This window comes from Geotrypetes seraphini, chromosome 5, assembly GCF_902459505.1.
Source record: "Geotrypetes seraphini chromosome 5, aGeoSer1.1, whole genome shotgun sequence".
Classification (NCBI taxonomy): Eukaryota; Metazoa; Chordata; class Amphibia; order Gymnophiona; family Dermophiidae; genus Geotrypetes; species Geotrypetes seraphini.
The window spans coordinates 263019046-263037037 of NC_047088.1; the positions used below are offsets into that span (position 1 = coordinate 263019046).

A 17992-nucleotide genomic window follows, 5' to 3' on the forward strand; every position below is an offset into this window, starting at 1 on the left:
TAAATAATGGTAAGCTGCTGGAGTTTTCACATTTGCAACATAAATTTAGTCTTAATAAGTCATAGAAACATAGAAAAAGCGGCAGAAAAGGGCTATTGCCCACCAAGTCTGCCCATTCCAAGTATCCCCCCCCTGAGTTTACTCCCTTAAAGATCCCACGTGAGTATCCCATTTTTTCTTAAAATCTGTTACGCTACTGGCCTTTATCACCTGGGGTGGAAGTCTGTTCCAATGGTCCACCACTCTCTCGGTGAAGAAGTACTTCCTGGGATCGCCATGAAACTTCCCTCCCCTGATTTTCAGCGGATGCCCTCTGGTGGTTGAGGGTCCCATGAGCCAGAAGATATCATCTTCTGACTCGATGCGTCCCGTGATGTACTTATACGTTTCAATCATATCTCCCCGTTCTCTTCTTTCCTCAAGTGAGTACAGCCGCAACTTCTTTAGTCTTTCTTCATACGTGAGATCCTTGAGCCCCATGACCATCCTGGTGGCCGTTCGCTGAACCGACTCGATCCTCAGCACGTCCTTTCGGTAGTGTGGGCTCCAAAACTGCACACAGTACTCTAAATGAGGCCTCACCATGGCTCTGTACAACGGCATCATAACCTCAGGTCTCCTGCTGACGAAACCTCTACGGATACACCCCATCATTTGTCTTGCCCTGGAGGAAGCCTTCTCCACTTGATTGGCAACCTTCATATCCTCGCTAATGATCACTCCTAGATCGCGTTCCGCCGTAGTTCTAACCAAGGTCTCACCATTTAGTACATAAGTTCTACGGGGGTTTCTCCTGCCCAAGTGCATTATCTTGCATTTTTTAGCATTGAAGCCTAGCTGCCAAGTTTTTGACCATTTTTCCAGCAGTAGTAGGTCGTGTGTCATATTATCAGGTAATAAGCATCTGCCTACTATGTTACAAAGTTTGGCATCGTCGGCGAACAGTGATACCCTTCCTCTAAGTCCTTTCGTCATATCTCTTATGAATAAATTGAATAGGATCGGACCCAGGACCGATCCCTGCGGCACTCCACTGATCACGTCCGATGCTTTGGATGGGGTACCGTTTACCACCACCCTCTGAAGTCTACCGCTCAGCCAATCCCCAACCCATGTAGTTAGAATGTCTCCTAATCCCATCGATTTCAGCTTGTTCAGTAATCTTCGATGAGGGACGCTATCAAATGCTTTACTGAAGTCCAAGTATACCACGTCCAGTGACTCTCCGGCGTCCAGTTGTTTGGTAACCCAGTCAAAAAAGCTAATCAGATTTTAGATGGTTGCAATTGAAGCAGGCCATTCAGGTAGGGTTCCCTGAATGGAAAAATCTTATTAATTATCATAGTCTGGAATTCTTATGCTTTCAGATGGATTCTATGGATCATAGAGCCGCACAGTGGTATAAATTAATATCTGGATTAGTAAATAAAAAGCCAAAAAATGGTCTTAGAGACATTTGGAGCATTGAGATTAAGCATCAAATTAATGCATCTCAATGGCCACGACTTTGGTCTTGGAGGTTAAGATGTATGGTGTCAGCATCTATGAGACAAACTTGGTTTTTTCTTTTGCATAGAGCTTTTTGGACCCCTTTTTGTTTGCAAAAAATAGATATCTCTAAGTCTAATAGATGTTGGCATTGTCATCTTGAAGTTGGGACATTAGATCATCTTTTATTCTATTGTCCATATATTTTATCATTTTGGAAATCAATTTGGCCTCAAATTAATAGGATGTTAGAAAATCCGGTAGCCTTGACATATGATACTATTTTATTTGGAACAACTATGAGAGCAAGGAGTCAAATCTCATCAAATAACAACAAACTTTTATTTATTTTGACTGGAGTAGCAATTCAGCAAATAACATACAATTGGAAAAAGTATGACAGGTTAAATTACAATTTCTGGTGGAATTCTGTATGTCATATATACAAAATGGAACTCACTATAGCAACGCAAAAAGGTTATTTTAGTAAATTTCAGAAAATCTGGGGACCATTAACTGATTTTTGTAATGAATGATTAACTTTTCCCTTGATAAGATATTTGATTAGGGGGAAATGGGTGGGCTTTACTTGTTGTTATTTCATAATACAGGACTATTTGAACAGTTTTACAGTAATGATACTTTTATGTATTATTGAGTAGGGAGGGAGGGGAGGGGAGGTTATTCTATTCAATAAGAATAATTTAAATATTAGATTTCTTACATAATTTTTAAAATATTACAGAATATTAATTTGTTATGAAATGTTATACTTAAAGCATATATGAGAGTTAATCAAGTGTGTATCTTTAAGTTCATATGAGTTTAACTGCTACACTTGTTGTAACATGCAAAAATGAATAAAGAATTTAAAACAAAACAAAGATTGTTGTATGTTGTGTTTTGTATTCAACATTTCTAAATAAATATAAATATTTTTTTAAAAAGCAAGCTTTCCTTCAGACAGGTACAGCCTCAGGATTTTCTTTTAACAAAATGAAACCCCTCCCCCCCCCAAAAAAAAAAAAAAAACCTAGTTAACAAAGGAGCAGACCCCCATAGGCTCTCAAAGTTATAGCCTTTGTCTGACTATGGCAAGGCATACAGCTGAGGCACCTCTAAGAAAAAACTGGGGAGGTGGGAGAAATGGCAAGAGGAACTCGGCCATCTGAGTGCAACACCCCCCAAAGTCATATGGACCCCCAAAAGAGCCCCCTAAACTCTGTCCAGACCGAAAAAAGGCCACTAATCACATCCAACAGGCCCTTGCTAACTACAGGAAAGACTGCACAGGCTTACCACCTCCACCACCTGGAGACTGAGGACAGACTGATTGTAGATGGGACTGCACAGGCCACTTGTACTGCCGCCAAAAATCAAAAGTGTTCTCAGTCTCCACCTGCTGGCAGAGGAATGTAAACCCATCCATCTGTGTCGATAAAGAAAGCAAGATTGCCATCTTTTATAAAACAGCATGCAGGATATGGAATATAGTAGAGGAAGGAATTAAGGAAAGGAAATGCATAGCTTCCTCCAAAGAAAACAAAAATAGAAGACTTGTAAATAAAACGACATCAAAAGAACATAAGAAATTCTGAGAAGTGCTCTAGCTCAGTCATTCCAAATATTTTAGTGTCATCACACTGCCATGGCTTTCAGTATTTCCTAGATCATGGAGAACCCAAGGAGCTGCATGGAGTTGTTTACAGTTCTTTCTGCTGTACAGATGAGCAAGGCCAGCCTAAGTGTTATCTGATACCCTGGGTGGATCTTCACCCATGCACCCACCCACCAAAGGGTGGCTCAAGGCCCTCTCCCGCCATACCCAGCATCTCCCACTTCTCTCCCTCCCTCCAAGGTGTCCAGCACCTCTCCCCCTCCTTCCCCTGCCGCCAGGTGTTTAGTATCACCTGCTCGAGTCCAGATTTGTTCAGTGACTTTCCTTCCCCTAATCTCTCCATGACAACATTGGTGATGGAGTTAATGTATGTACAACACTGCTGATAAGATTATGAGCATGAGTCGATACTGAAGGCCCCATACTGGCAGTGATGACTTTTTTACTCTGACTGCTGCCCATCTCCAACATTGTGCTGCCCTAGGCATATGCCTAGTCAGCCTAGTGGTTGGATTGGCTTTACTGATAAGAAGCGAGGAAAACAGATTTTAGATTATGTTGCTTCCTACCAGAAGAAGAGCTGCTTCCAATATGGCTGACCACACTGACAAGACGATAGGAATGGGGAAGATCTCCTGTCTAAAAGGGAAATAAAACAGCATCAGAGAAACAGACATTGAAGAGAGAAATAGCATCTCTTACCATATTCATGCAGGTGGCCCTGAAACATTTGCCCTGCTAGGTTGCATCGATAATGTCTGATCCCAACTATCTTCTTTACCTGGACACAGTTTTATTTTAAAGTCTTCCTTCCATCCATGAAATTCTCTACCTAATTTGTTTGTTTCAGTTTGATAGACATACTGACCAGTCTGCTGGACTTGAGCCAGTTTAGTAATTCAATTATGGATAATCTTTCATGGAGAGGATGGCAGATGCCTGCAATGCCCTCCCGAGGGAAGGGGTGGAGAGGGAAACAGTGATGAAATTCAAAAAAGCATGGGAAAAAAGGAGGTATTGATGCCCCTGTATAAGACTCTGGCGAGACCTCATTTAGAATATTGTGTACAATTCTGGAGGCCACACCTTCAAAAAGAAATTAAAAAGATGGAGTCGGTCCAGAGGAAGCCCACTAAAATGGTAAATGGTCTTCATCATAAGGCGTATGACGAAATGGAAAAATGAGAAGGGGAGTTCCTACTCATTTGGGCAAAAGGAAGTTGAACGTATGTATGGGAAGATTAAGTTCTTACCTCAATATCTTCTTTCTAGTAGAAAGGCATACGAGCTTTGAATCAGTGGGTTATTCTTCTTTATTCACGAGTTTGGTTACTGTGGATGGGCAGAGTGGATGGACTATTTGGCCTTTATCTGCCATCATGTTTCTATGTTTGTAGAAGGCATCATCTACTTTTTTTCTCAGCTCCAACTCCTCAGTTCGTCTCAAAGAAGTTGACAATTCCTATAAGAGGAAAGATAAGGAGATGGGAAACAGAGTATTCCCCGACCATCCAATTTTGTTCTGATCTGCAACAGGTCAAAAGCAACAAATCAATGCCAATATAATTACAACTGAGAACGAGGTGGCAATAAACAAGCCATCTACCTGGGTGCAAACAGCACTAACACTTGTATAACTCTCAAGTCTCTCACTTTTCTCATTGGAACAGAGATCAATCAGTACTCTTTGGATCTGACAAGAGACCAACATCTTGAAATACACCAACATCTTGGATCTGATAAGACACCAACATCTTGAAATACATATGTTGTCTGAAACAGCAAACAGGCTGACTGAAATCTGACAGAGTGAGCCTTCAAAACTCATATGCCTTTCTACTAAAAGTAAGATTATCGAGGTAAGTACTTAATCTTCCCTTCTAGTAAAAAAGGCATATGAATCTTGAACCACTGGAACATAGCAGTCCTTGAGTCTAGGGGAAGGGCAGAGGAGCCTGCCATAAGCACTGCAGACCCAAAAGCAACATCCTTTTGTGCTGTCATGTTCACTCTGTAAAATTTAATGAAAGTATGAAGCCGCTATAAAAATTTCCTCAGGTGACATTGCCCATGACATCACCCCTGAAGAAATCACACCCCTCAAAGAGTGTGCTCTCAAAGTGATCGGTGGTTGGTGAAGCAAGAGCTGCGCAAATCTACCTGGAAATAGAAGCCTTAAAGGCTGACCTACTCATCACTTCAAGGTAATGGAGAACTATCCTAACATCCAGCAATGTCAAAATGTTGCCTTTTTATGTAAAGTCTGTGGGTAGTTTGACTTCCTGATCTACATGGAAGCCAAGACCACTTTTGGCAGAAAGGAAAGGATCGCATGGAGGAAACCTCTACTTCCGTAAACTTGAGGAAAGGCTCTCTACAGGACAGATCTTGTAGCTCCAAACCCTTCTGCTGAGGCAATCGCTACTAGAAAAACTATATTAATAGTAAGATCTCTCAGAAACTCCTCTCGCAAAGGCTCCTATGAAGCCTGAGGGCCTGCAAAACCAAGTTAGTATTCCACATTGGAAACGGCTGTTGCAGAGGAGGATGCAGCCGCAATGCTCCTTTCAAAAATCCAGTGACATTTGGATGACAGACCAAAGAAACCTCTTCTACTTGAGCCATAAAACACAAGAGTCCTGCAACCTGTACTTTGAGGGGGCAAGCGACCAAACCCTTCTCAAGGCCATCCTGGAGAAACACTAGGACCACAGGCATTGGAGCCTTCATCGGCTCCACATTCTTCTTAACACACCAGTGCTGAAACATCTTCCAAGTCTTAGCATAGGCCATGACAGTCACTGATTTCTTAGATCTGAGGAAGGTAGCTATAACAACCTCTGAGTAGCCCCTTCACACCAAGGCTGCGTGTTCAACAGTCATGCCGTAAGTCCACAGTGTCTGGATTCTCCAGGACAACTGGACCTGTAAGAGCAGAGTTGGATGCAGTGGCGGTTTGAGATGCTTATCCCCTCTGTAGATGAACCAGATCTGCGCACCATGGCTGATGCGGCCAATCTGAGGAAACCAAGATTACCAACCATGGATACTGGGCTAGATGGACCATTGGTCTGACCCAGTAAGGCTATTCTTATGTTCTTACATTTAGTCACTTGCGCTACCAGCGAATCTACTTTAGGCAGGACAAACAGTTGCTGAAAATATAGAGCCATCGGATACAGCTTTGTCGTAGTCCTGGAAACCCACAAGGGCCTTCAGGAGTCTCCCAATACTCTGTCAGTATCTTGGTAATATCTGGATAGAAAAGGAAAAAAAATGTGGTTTGCTCATTACTGAAAGCTACTCATAACTGAAAGCTGAGCCTCAGAGGAAGTTTTAATTCCTGCAAGGATTCTTTAATTATCTCTAGCAATTCTGCTAGCTTAAAAATGTGGGGTTTCCCTTTGATGATGGGCTGAAACAGACTCCTGGTTGGTGGCCTCTGTCTGAGACACTGCATCCTCCAAGATTAAGGATTCAGATTGAGGCACTGATTCTGATCCCCATTCCTCCCAGTCATAGAAACATGATGGAAGATAAAGGCCAAATGGCACATCTAGTCTGCCCATCCCCAGTAATCATTATCTCTTTCTCTGAGAGATCCCACATACCTATCCCAAACCCTTTTGAATTCAGACACAGTCTCTGTCTCCACCACCTCTTCTGGGAGACTGTTCCAAGCATCTACTACCCTTTCTGTAAAAAAAAAAGTATTTCCTTAGATTATTCCGGAGCCTATCACTTCTTAACTTCATCCTTTGCTCTCTCATTGCAGAGCTTCCTTTCAAATGAAAGAGACTTGACTCATGCACATTTACATTACGTAGGTATTTAAACGTCTCTATCATATCTCCCCTCTCTCACCTTTCTGTCGTGCACATAAGTTCTTTAGCCCCTAAACCAGGGGTAGGCAATTCCGGTTCTCGAGAGCCGGAGCCAGGTCAGGATTTCAGGATATCCACAATGAATATGTATGAGATGAATTTGCATGCACTGCCTTCCTTGAGCTGCAAATCTATCTCATGCATATTTATTGTGGATATCCTGAAAACCTGACCTGGCTCTGGCTCTCGAGAGGGTCCAGAGAAGAGCAACAAAAATGATAAAGGGCATGAAGACCTTTCATATGCTGAGAGGCTGGAGAAACTGGGGCTCTTTTCCCTGGAAAAACGGAGACTTAGAGGGGACATGATAGAAACTTACAAGATCATAAAGGATATAGAGAAGGCTGGGGAAACAAAAACAAGAGGGCACTCAAGAAGATTGAAGGGAGACAGATTCAGAACAAATGCTAGGAAATTCTTCTTCATTCAGAGGGTGGTGGATACCTGGAATGCGCTTCCGGAGAGGTGGTAGAGCAGAGTATGATTTTGGGTTTCAAAAAGGGGCTAGACAAGTTCCTGAAGGAAAAGGGGATTGAGGGGTATAGTTACTATATAGGATAAAATGTCTTAAGCAAAAGATCACTTACAGGTCACAGACCTGGGGGGCCGCCGCGGGTGTGGACTGCTGGGCACAATGGACCTATGGTCTGACTTGGCAGAGGCGATGCTTATGTTCTTAATTTCCTACCCTTGCCCTAAACTGTACCCTTCCCTCGGGTTTTTGCAGCCCAAAAGAATGACCTTGCATTTCTTAGCATTAAAGTTTAGCTGCCAAATTTCAGACCATTCTTCAAGCTTCGACAGGTCTTTCTTCATGTTATTCACACCATCTGGCGAGTCTACTCTATTGCAGATTTTGGTATCATCCACGAAGAGGCAAATCTTATCTGACAATCCTTCAGCAATATCGTTTATAAAAATGTTAAGAACAGGCCTAAGAACAGAACCTTGAGGCACACCACTGGTAATATCCCTTTTCTCTAAGCGATCTCCATTGATCATTACTCTGTCGCCTTCCACTCAACCAGTTCTTGACCCAGCCCGTCACTTTGGAACCCATCCTAAGGGCACTCAGTTTATTTATTAGATGTCTATGTGGAAAGTTGGGATGAAATTATGATATATGTTAATATAAATAATGTATTTGAAATACTTGTAGTAAAAGCAGTTAAGCCTAAATAAAGATGAAGGAAAATAAAAATATGTATTCCAGTAAGCTGCTTTACCATGGTCAGAATAAAAATAACAAATTTTTTTTGTTCCTAGGTAATAACTGTTCATTCTTAGTTGCAAAATAGTGATCATTCCCTTGAAACTTTGCTTTTGTGACCCAGTCATTGATATTTTGAAATTTACCTTTTTTTGCATAACATTTCAGATTGAATCTAAGCTGAATAATCTTAGGGGCCCTTTTACTAAAGGTAGTAGCACAGTATAACAACAGAGATCTTAAGCCCACCAGCTCAGTTCAGTTCCAACTGCATAAGTTTTAACATATCTGCATGGTTTTAGATGGTATCCAGAGGTTGCAAACCTCTGGCAGATGCATTTTACTATGTATGCGGCCAATTTATCAAGACAAGAGGGAAAAAAGTACTACATAGAAGCATCTGCTAAGATAAGTGAAAAATAAATAAACTTTATTCTTGTATACCGCCCTGCCATAAGTTTTGAGCGGTTTAAATAAAGAAGATTAACATAGTAACATAGTAGATGATGGCAGATAAAGCACAGTTACTTACCGTAACAGTTGTTATCCAGGGACAGCAGGCAGATATTCCCACACATGGGTGACGTCACCGACGGAGCCCCGCAGCGGACAGCCTCGAAAGCAAACTTGCTTGAAGATCTCGAACTTTCGAGTGCTGCACCGCGCCTGCGCGCGTGCCTTCCCGCCCGAACTAGGGGGCGCATCTCCTGAGAGGATCCTCAGTTCAGATACCTAGCCAAGAAGCCAACCAGGGGAGGTGGGAGGGTTGTGGGAATATCTGCCTGCTGTCCCTGGATAACAACTGTTACGGTAAGTAACTGTGCTTTATCCCAGGACAAGCAGGCAGCATATTCCCACACATGGGTGACCTCCAAGCTAAGGAAAAGGGGATGGAGGGAGTTGGCAATTTACGAAAAAAGATTTTGCAAAACAGATTGGCCAAATTGGCCATCCCTCCTGGATAAAGTATCCAGACAATAATGAGAGGTGAAAGTATGAACCGAGGACCAAGTGGCAGCCTTGCAGATTTCCTCAATAGGAGTTGATCGGAGGAAAGCTACAGATGCCGCCATAGCTCTAACTTTATGGCCCGTCACTCGACCTTGAAGAGGAAGACCAGCCTGAGCATAACAAAAAGAAATACACGCAGCCATCCAGTTGGAGATGGTACGCTTCGATATAGGACGACCCAACCTGTTTGGATCAAAGGATATGAAAAGTTGAGGAGATGTTCTGTGAAGTTGAGTGCGTTGCAGGTAGAAAGCCAAAGCACGTTTACAGTCCAAGGTATGAAGAGCCGCCTCTCCTGGGTGAGAATGAGGCTTTGGAAAAAATACAGGTAGAACAATGGACTGATTGATGTGAAATTCTGAAACGACTTTAGGCAAGAATTTAGGATGAGTACGTAGAACAACCTTGTCATGGTGAAAAACTGTGAAAGGTGGATCAGCTACTAGCGCTTGTAACTCACTGACACGACGAGCAGAAGTGAGAGCGATGAGGAACACAGCTTTCCAAGTGAGATACTTAAGATGAGCTTTGTCAAGTGGTTCAAAAGGAGGTTTCATAAGTTGAGCTAAAACAACGTTGAGATCCCAAACCACAGGAGGTGGTTTACGAGGAGGATGGATATTGAGAAGGCCTTTCATAAAACGAGAAATCATAGGATGTGCAGAAAGGGATATTCCATCCAAAGGCTGATGAAAAGCAGCAATAGCACTAAGGTGGACTCGGATAGATGTAGTCTGAAGTCCAGATTGTGATAAATGAAGTAAGTAGTCCAGAACTGATGTCAATGAAGCAGCTCTGGGAGGTAGATTATGAGTAGAACACCAAGCAGAGAATCTTGTCCACTTTTGACCATAACATTGTCTAGTGGATGGTTTTCTGGAAGCAAGTAAAATCTCTTGAACAGACGGAGAGAATTGAGAAAAGTCTGTTAAAGAGAAAGGTACCAAGCTGTCAAATGTAGAGACTGTAGATTGGGATGAAGCAAAGCTCCTTGATTCTGCGTGAGAAGGGAAGGAAAAATTGGTAGAAGTAGAGGCTCCCTGGTGCTGAGTTGAAGTAGAAGGGAGAACCAAGGTTGCCTGGGCCACCGAGGAGCTATCAGAATCATGGTGGCATGGTCTGATTTCAACTTGACCAGAGTCTTGAGAATTAGAGGAAACGGAGGAAAAGCATAAAGGAACTGATTCCTCCAGTCCAGGAGAAACGCATCTGCTTCGAGACGTTGAGGAGTGTAGATGCGGGAGCAAAATTGAGGCAGTTTGAAGTTGAGAGGTGACGCAAACAGGTCTATCTGCGGAGTACCCCAACGGGCAAAGATTTGGCGAAGAGTAGGAGAATTGAGTGTCCATTCGTGAGGTTGTAGAAGACGACTCAATTTGTCCGCCAAATAGTTGTGCTGACCTTGAATGTAAACTGCTCTGAGGAAGATGTTGCGGGGAATCGCCCACTGCCACAATTTCAGAGCCTCTTGACAAAGGGAATGAGATCCTGTCCCTCCCTGTTTGTTTACATAATACATGGCTACTTGATTGTCCGTACGTACTAGAATCACCATGTCGTGAAGTAGATGTTGAAAAGCTTTGAGAGCATAGAAAATCGCTCTGAGTTCCAACAGATTTATAGAACACCTCCGGTCTGCTTGGTTCCAGAGCCCCTGAGTGCAAAGACCGTCCACATGGGCTCCCCATGCGTACATTGACGAGTCGGTTGTGAGGACCTTTTGATGAGGAAGAGGGTAAAACAGTAAACCTTTTGAAAGATTCAAAGAGAGCATCCACCAACGGAGAGACTTCTTTAAAGAAGGAGTGATGGAAATCAGTCGAGTTGGTGGATCCACTGATTGTTGCCATTGCGATGCCAGTGTCCATTGAGGAATGCGAAGATGAAGCCTGGCAAAAGGAACCACATGAACTGTAGAGGCCATGTGACCGAGCAGAATCATCATTTTTCTTGCTGGAACAGTGGGAAGTTGGAAAAATTGTTGAGAAATTTGAATGAGTGCATCCTGACGTGGTTGCGGAAGGTATGCTCTCAGATTGATAGTGTCCAGAGTTGCTCCTATGAACTGGAGAGACTGAGAAGGAGTCAGCTGAGATTTGGGAAAATTGATGTGAAATCCCAGACTTTGTAGAAAAAGAATAGTCTGTTGGGTCGCTACAATAACCCCTGTAAGAGAGGGAGCTTTGATGAGCCAGTCGTCTAGGTATGGAAATACTTGGAGACCCTGGTTGCGAAGAGCTGCCGCTACAACCACAAGGCATTTTGTGAAAACCCTGGGGGAAGAAGCCAGTCCGAAGGGGAGAACTCTGTATTGAAGATGAAGATTTCCCACTTGGAATCTGAGGTACTTGCGAAATGTTGGATGAATAGGGATATGAGTATAGGCCTCTTTGAGATCGAGGGAGCACATCCAATCCCCTTGATCCATCAAAGAATACAGAGTTGGCAGAGTGAGCATTCGAAATTTCTCTTTGACTAGAAATTTGTTGAGAGCTCTGAGATCCAAAATCGGTCGCAAATCCCCCGTCTTTTTGGGAACTAGAAAATAACGGGAGTAGAATCCCGAGTTCCTTTGAGATAGAGGGACTTCCTCTACTGCTCGAAGAGAAAGAAGAGCTCGAGCTTCTTGGAGAAGAAGAGGAAGATGCGACTGGTTTGAAAGACACTCTCTTGGATGGCGATCTGGAGGCACCTGAAGGAGTCGAAGAGAGTATCCCTCTCGTATGATGGTAAGGACCCAGAGATCTGATGTTATGAGCTCCCATTGGTGATAAAATGTGGACAGGCGACCCCCTATGGGGAGGGGAGAATTTGGAAATAGAGAAATTTGAATGCTCAAGTTGAGATTGTCAAAAAGACTGAGCAGGCTTAGTGTTAGCAGGAGTCTGAGATTTTTGTTGTCGTTGTTGAGGAGGAGGACGACGAGCAGGAGGTCTAGAAAAAGCAGGAGTTGTTTTCAGTGGATAGCGACGTGGAGTTTGTTTGAAACCTCTAGTTGGTACAGTTTTAGGTTTTGGACGGATGAGGGAAGCAAAAGAGCGCTCATGTTCTGAAAGACGCTTTGTAGCTGCCTCAATAGAGTCATCGAATAATTCATTCCCTTGACAAGGAAGATTAGCCAATCTATCCTGAAGGTTAGGATCCATGTCCACTATCCTCAACCATGCTAATCTACGCATGGCTACTGCAAATGCTGAGACTCTAGACGAGAGTTCAAAGGCATCATAGGAGGCTTGTAGCATGAAAAGTCTCAATTGTGAAAGAGTCTTAAGGATATTTTTAAATTCTGAAAGACGATTAGTAGAGATGTCTGGGTAAAAGGAAGACAAAATCTTTAAAAAGTGATTGAAATAGGACGTAAAAATGTAATTATAATTCAAAACTCTGTTTGCCATCATAGAATTTTGGTATAAACGTCGCCCAAATTTATCCATGGTACGGCCTTCCCTACCAGGAGGGACTGAAGCATAAATTTTGGAGGGATGTGCTTTCTTCAATGATGACTCTACTACCAGAGATTGATGAGAGAGTTGAGACTTTTCATAGCCTTTAGATGGAACCGTCCTGTAACGAGATTCCAATTTAGATGGGATGGCAGTGATAGAATAAGGAGTCTCCATATTGCAAGTGAAGGTCTGCTGGAGAACAGGAGTCATAGGCAATCTGAGTGACTCTTTAGGAGGATGGGGAAGCTCCATGTCCGCCAAGTACTCAGGAGTATATTTAGAGTCTGAATGAAGGTCCAGCTTGAGGGCCTGGCCCATATCAAAGATAAATTTGGCAAAAGAAACTGATTTTGGGTCAGATGATTCTTCAGGAGAGCCACTGCGAGATTTGTGTTGTACTGAGTAGGATGGAGAATCCTCTCTAGAGTATGTGGAAATGTCTGATTCCATACGCACAGTGGGAGAAGAAGCTGTACTGTGAAGTGGAGTAAGAGAATGTTTTCTCTTCAGACCCCTGGATGGAGAAGTACCCGGTGTACGAGGCACAGACTGAGTCGAGGTATGTGGAGAACTGTCTCGACGGACTGGCTTCGATGGGGTTCTGGATCGAGAAGGGCTTCGAGTGGAGGCTCGATGTCGAGAACCCTGCTTCGTCTTCGACGAACGAGACAAAGAAGCCTCGGTATCCAACGGCGAAGATTCCCTCCGAAGCTTGGAGGTCCCATGTCTCGAATGTTTCGACCGATGCTTCGGAGGAGGTGAGCCCGGAGACGACTCCGATGAAGAAATGTTTTTCGGTGTCCGGGATCGGCTTCGAGAGACTGGAATCTCCGGTTGAGTCACAGGCTGGTCAACTCGAGGCAAGGTCGAGGACGGGACCAGTTGAGCCACTAAAGAAGTAATTTGAGAGGTGAGGATAGATTTTAACATGTCCTCCAGCATCGGCACCGAGACAGAAGGTTCTGATCTCGTATGTGCAGCAGTACGCTCCGAAGAGGGCGACCTCGAAGGTGAGTATTCCCTTATCTTGGAGGTACGCTTTGAAAGTGGTCGCGCCGAGGACTCTGGTGGCTTCTTGGATACGGCACCTGAAAGAGAACTCGGAGACTTACCCCCCGTAGAAGGCTTCGTGGAAGTCGTCGTCTTCGAAGTCAACGAAGGAGAAGAGGTCGAGGCCTTCGAGACCGAAACTCCAGCCGGAGTCTGGGTCGAGGCCTTCGAGACCACAGGCGTCGAAGTCGTCGGAGTCGAGGCCTTCGAGACCGGTGCAGCCGCCACGGTCGAGGCCGGCTCCGAAGATTGCTCCATACCAAAAAGTTGGAAAAATTGAGCACAACGCCGCCGAAAAGCTCGTGGAGTGAGGGTAAAGCAGCGATGACAATCTTCTGGGGAATGAGAGGAACCCAGGCACTGTAAACAACGGCAGTGGGGATCGGTGACCGAAATCACCCGATTACACTGTCGACAGCGTTTAAACCCGGTAAAAGGCCGGGACATGGAAAAAATAAAGTCCGTGTCGAACGAAGGAGCCTAGGCCTAGGCCCAAAGCTCGACGGCCGAACTGAAAGGAAAAAAGAATAACTTTTTTTTTTTTTTTTTTTTAAATAAGTAAAAAGAAAATAAAAAGAATAAATGTACACAGCGACCGACTTAAAATTAAAGAAACAGCCGCGGTGATGAGAAGGCAATGCTGCAGAGAAAGAAAACGTGTCTTCTTGTCTCCGCGGAAATAAACGAACTGAGGATCCTCTCAGGAGATGCGCCCCCTAGTTCGGGCGGGAAGGCACGCGCGCAGGCGCGGTGCAGCACTCGAAAGTTCGAGATCTTCAAGCAAGTTTGCTTTCGAGGCTGTCCGCTGCGGGGCTCCGTCGGTGACGTCACCCATGTGTGGGAATATGCTGCCTGCTTGTCCTGGGATAAAGACCCGAATAGTCCATCCAGTCTGCCCAACCCGATTCAATTTAAATTTTTTAATTTTTTCTTCTTAGCTATTTCTGGGCAAGAATCCAAAGCTTTACCCGGTACTGCCGAAATCTCTGTTAAGACTTACTCCAGCCCATCTACACCCTCCCAGCCATTGAAGCCCTCCCCAGCCCATCCTCCACCAAACGGCCATATACAGACACAGACCATGCAAGTCTGCCCAGTACTGGCCTTAGTTCAATATTTAATATTATTTTCTGATTCTAAATTCTCTGTGTTCATCCCACGCTTCTTTGAACTCAGTCACAGTTTTACTCTCCACCACCTCTCTCGGGAGCGCATTCCAGGCATCCACTAGATTGTACATTCAGTGAAGCATATAAATAGTTAAGTAAAATTACATCAAATTTCACAGTTTTTCAAATAATTTAGTCTTTAACACCCTTCTAAAAGCATAGTAAGATTCGGCTTGGGGAATAAAAGAACTCAACCAAGAATTTATTTTCCCTTCTTGGAAAGCAAATGTCCTTTCAAGAAATCTCTTATATTGAACGGATTTCAAAGATGGATTCTTTGTTGCGTCTCCACCTAGAATTTTACATGAACCATCAATTACTATAGACAACACTCTACCATCAGTGGTCTCAAACTTGTGGCCCGGGGGCCATATGCGGCCCGCCAGGTACTATTTTGAGGCCCTCGGTATGTTTATCATAATCACAAAAGTAAAATAAAACAGTTTCTTGATCATATGTCTCTTTAGCTATAAAATATAACATTATTATTAAGACTTAGCCAAAAGGAAAGATTTATAAACTATAAAGAGTTTTACCTCATGCAAAGCTATAATTTCTTTAAGACGTTAACTATTTTTTTCTGAGGCCCTCCAAGTACCTACAAATCCAAAATGTGGCCCTGAAAAGGGTTTGAGTTTGAGACCACTGCTCTAGATCAATCCAACGATTAAAACATTGGGAGCTGTTATAGATCAACACTTGACCATGAAAAAGCAAGTAGATGCTGTGATGCAGAAGGGTTATTACACATTGTGGAAGCTGCATACCATAAAATCGTATTTTGAGTTTCTGGCCTTTAAACTATTACTTGAGTTGTTACTTCTAAGTTTTCTCAACTATTGTAACAGTATCTATTTGACATGTACCAAGAAAGAGATGGCTAGGCTTAAGACTGATTCAAAATATAGGGGTCAAATTAATTTATGGTCTAAAGAAATATGATCATGTGACTCCTTTCTACCGTGAGTTGCATTGGCTTTCAGTGGAGGCACATGTTTTGTTTAAACTCAGTTGTCTTTGTTACAAAGTGGCGTATGGTATTGCTTCAAGCTATACGACCGATAGATTTCTCATAGCATTCCATAAACATTGGAGAGAATCACATGCATTGTTTAATTTTACGTCTGCTCAAGGTTATAAGAGCAAGAAATCCTTGGAACATACACTAGCATTTCAGGCTGCTTTCTATGACAGGGAATTTAGGCCACTGTTGAGTAGTGCTTGCTCTTACAAGCACTTTAGAACTCAATTGAAAACAAACTTTTTTCCCAAAATATTTAGCAAACTAATTTAAATCATCTTTAGGTTATGTTATTTTTAATTTTTTGTTCACCGCATTGAACTTACGGTTATGCGGTTTATAAGTACGATGTTATGTTATGATACATAAACATGTTTCAAGTACAGTAGTGCCTCACACAACGAACTTAATCCGTTCCAGGAGCAAGTTTGTTATGTGAAACGTTCGTTGTGTGAAACGCGTTTTCCCATAAGAATACATATAAAACAAAATAATTCGTTCTGCAGCCCTGTTTTCCCATAAGAATACATGTAAAACAAAATAATTCGTTCTGCAGCCCTACATTTCCCTCCCTCCACCTCACCTTATATGCAGAGTTTGCCAGCTTTCTTTTTCACCCAGCCGCACGCTTTCAAAAAGCTGTGCACGCGCAGCTGCTGAAGTTGATCAATGTTCTCCTCTCCTGCAACTTCCGGTTTCCGGTTGCGTCAGAGGAGAAGATTGAACAACAGAGCATGCGCGCATGTGCTGCTCTTTGAAAGTGTGTGGCTGGCCGAAAAAGAAAGCCGGAAAACTCGGCATCTAAGGTAAGGTGGAGGGAGATGATGGAACACTGCATTCAGACAGGAGGGTGCTGCTGTTCCCGGCTCACATTAGGAAGCGGCGAGAGTAGTTCCGCCCCCCCCCGGGCCCCTCGGGCGACTTCGTTGTGTGAAACGAAGTTCGTTATAGGGAGCAAGACAAAAAGTTCGTTATGCGCAGCGTTCGCTGTGCGAGGCGTCCGTTATGCGAGGCACCACTGTATTCCTAGTAGAATTATACAGTTTAAACTGAGAGGAAAGATATTCAGGAACTAAACCTAACAATGCCTTAAAACAGATACAACCAAATTTGAACAAAATTCTCGCCTCAAGGCATATTTTGGCATGCCTGTTGGGGATCAAGACAAACTTTGGGTACCTCGTTTCACATGTGAGCACTACTAAAAAAAAAAACAAACCCTCTGGAAGGTAAGACAATTTTGTTTCTCACTAGGATGGCAGAATTTTCTGCAATAAGATTTCTTAAAATGTTTAATTTTTAAATATATTTAAATTTTCAATTTATTTGAAAATATATCATATAAGTTGCAAGAATCTCATACACGTTAGTAATAGATGAAATAAATGTATGGTTTTCATTAAACAATTTCATTTTATTCTTCTACAGGATGATACAAAGGGGGGGAGGAAGAGAGACATGAAATTTGCTATCCCAAGAATTTGGTGGGAACCCTCTGACCAATCAAGCAAATGCTCCATCTGCATGGTGGACCCTTCTAAACATCGAACAGGCAAGCATGCGTTTACAATCACATATCTTGACATTCCTTCATCCATTGTCCCAGTGCCACATTGCCCTGAAGCTCTCTTTATCCACTCCCCCAGAGAGAGTGCATCTGACTTCAGAACAGAACAGCAAGTCAGAAAGTGAGGGAGATGTAGTTCCAGTTTACAATATCAGTGGTGTAGCTGATGAGAAAAATTCATACTATCCAAATCAAAAAGACCTCAACAACTTGATCAGAGATCTTGGTCTCACTAAGTCCAAAGCTGAGCTTTTGACATCTAGGCTCAAGCAGTGGAACTTGTTGGATGAAAGTGTACAAGTTACATATCAGAGGAAACATCACAAAGCTTTTTCCCACGCTTCTGCCACAATGTGACCAGTCTGTTTGAGGCAACTGGAATTGCCTGTAACCCAAGAGAGTGGTGTTTCTTCATTGATAGCTCATCCAGGAGCATCAAAACTGTGCTGCTCCATAACGGGTACAAGTACCCATCTCTTCCACTGGCTCACTCAGTGAACCTCAAAGAGGATTACAATAGCATCAAGA

The 17992-nt window shown here is 43.2% G+C and overlaps 1 protein-coding gene across 3 annotated transcripts in view; it reads right to left on the reverse strand.

Moving 5' to 3' along the window:
* USP37 (ubiquitin specific peptidase 37) overlaps nt 1–17992 on the reverse strand; it is a 465383-nt gene that overhangs the window by 40724 nt on the left and 406667 nt on the right. For all 3 annotated transcript variants that reach the window (XM_033944517.1, XM_033944518.1, XM_033944516.1), the window contains exon 23: nt 3676–3745. In XM_033944517.1, coding sequence (XP_033800408.1) covers nt 3676–3745 — 70 coding nt within the window. The remainder of the gene's footprint in view (nt 1–3675; nt 3746–17992) is intronic.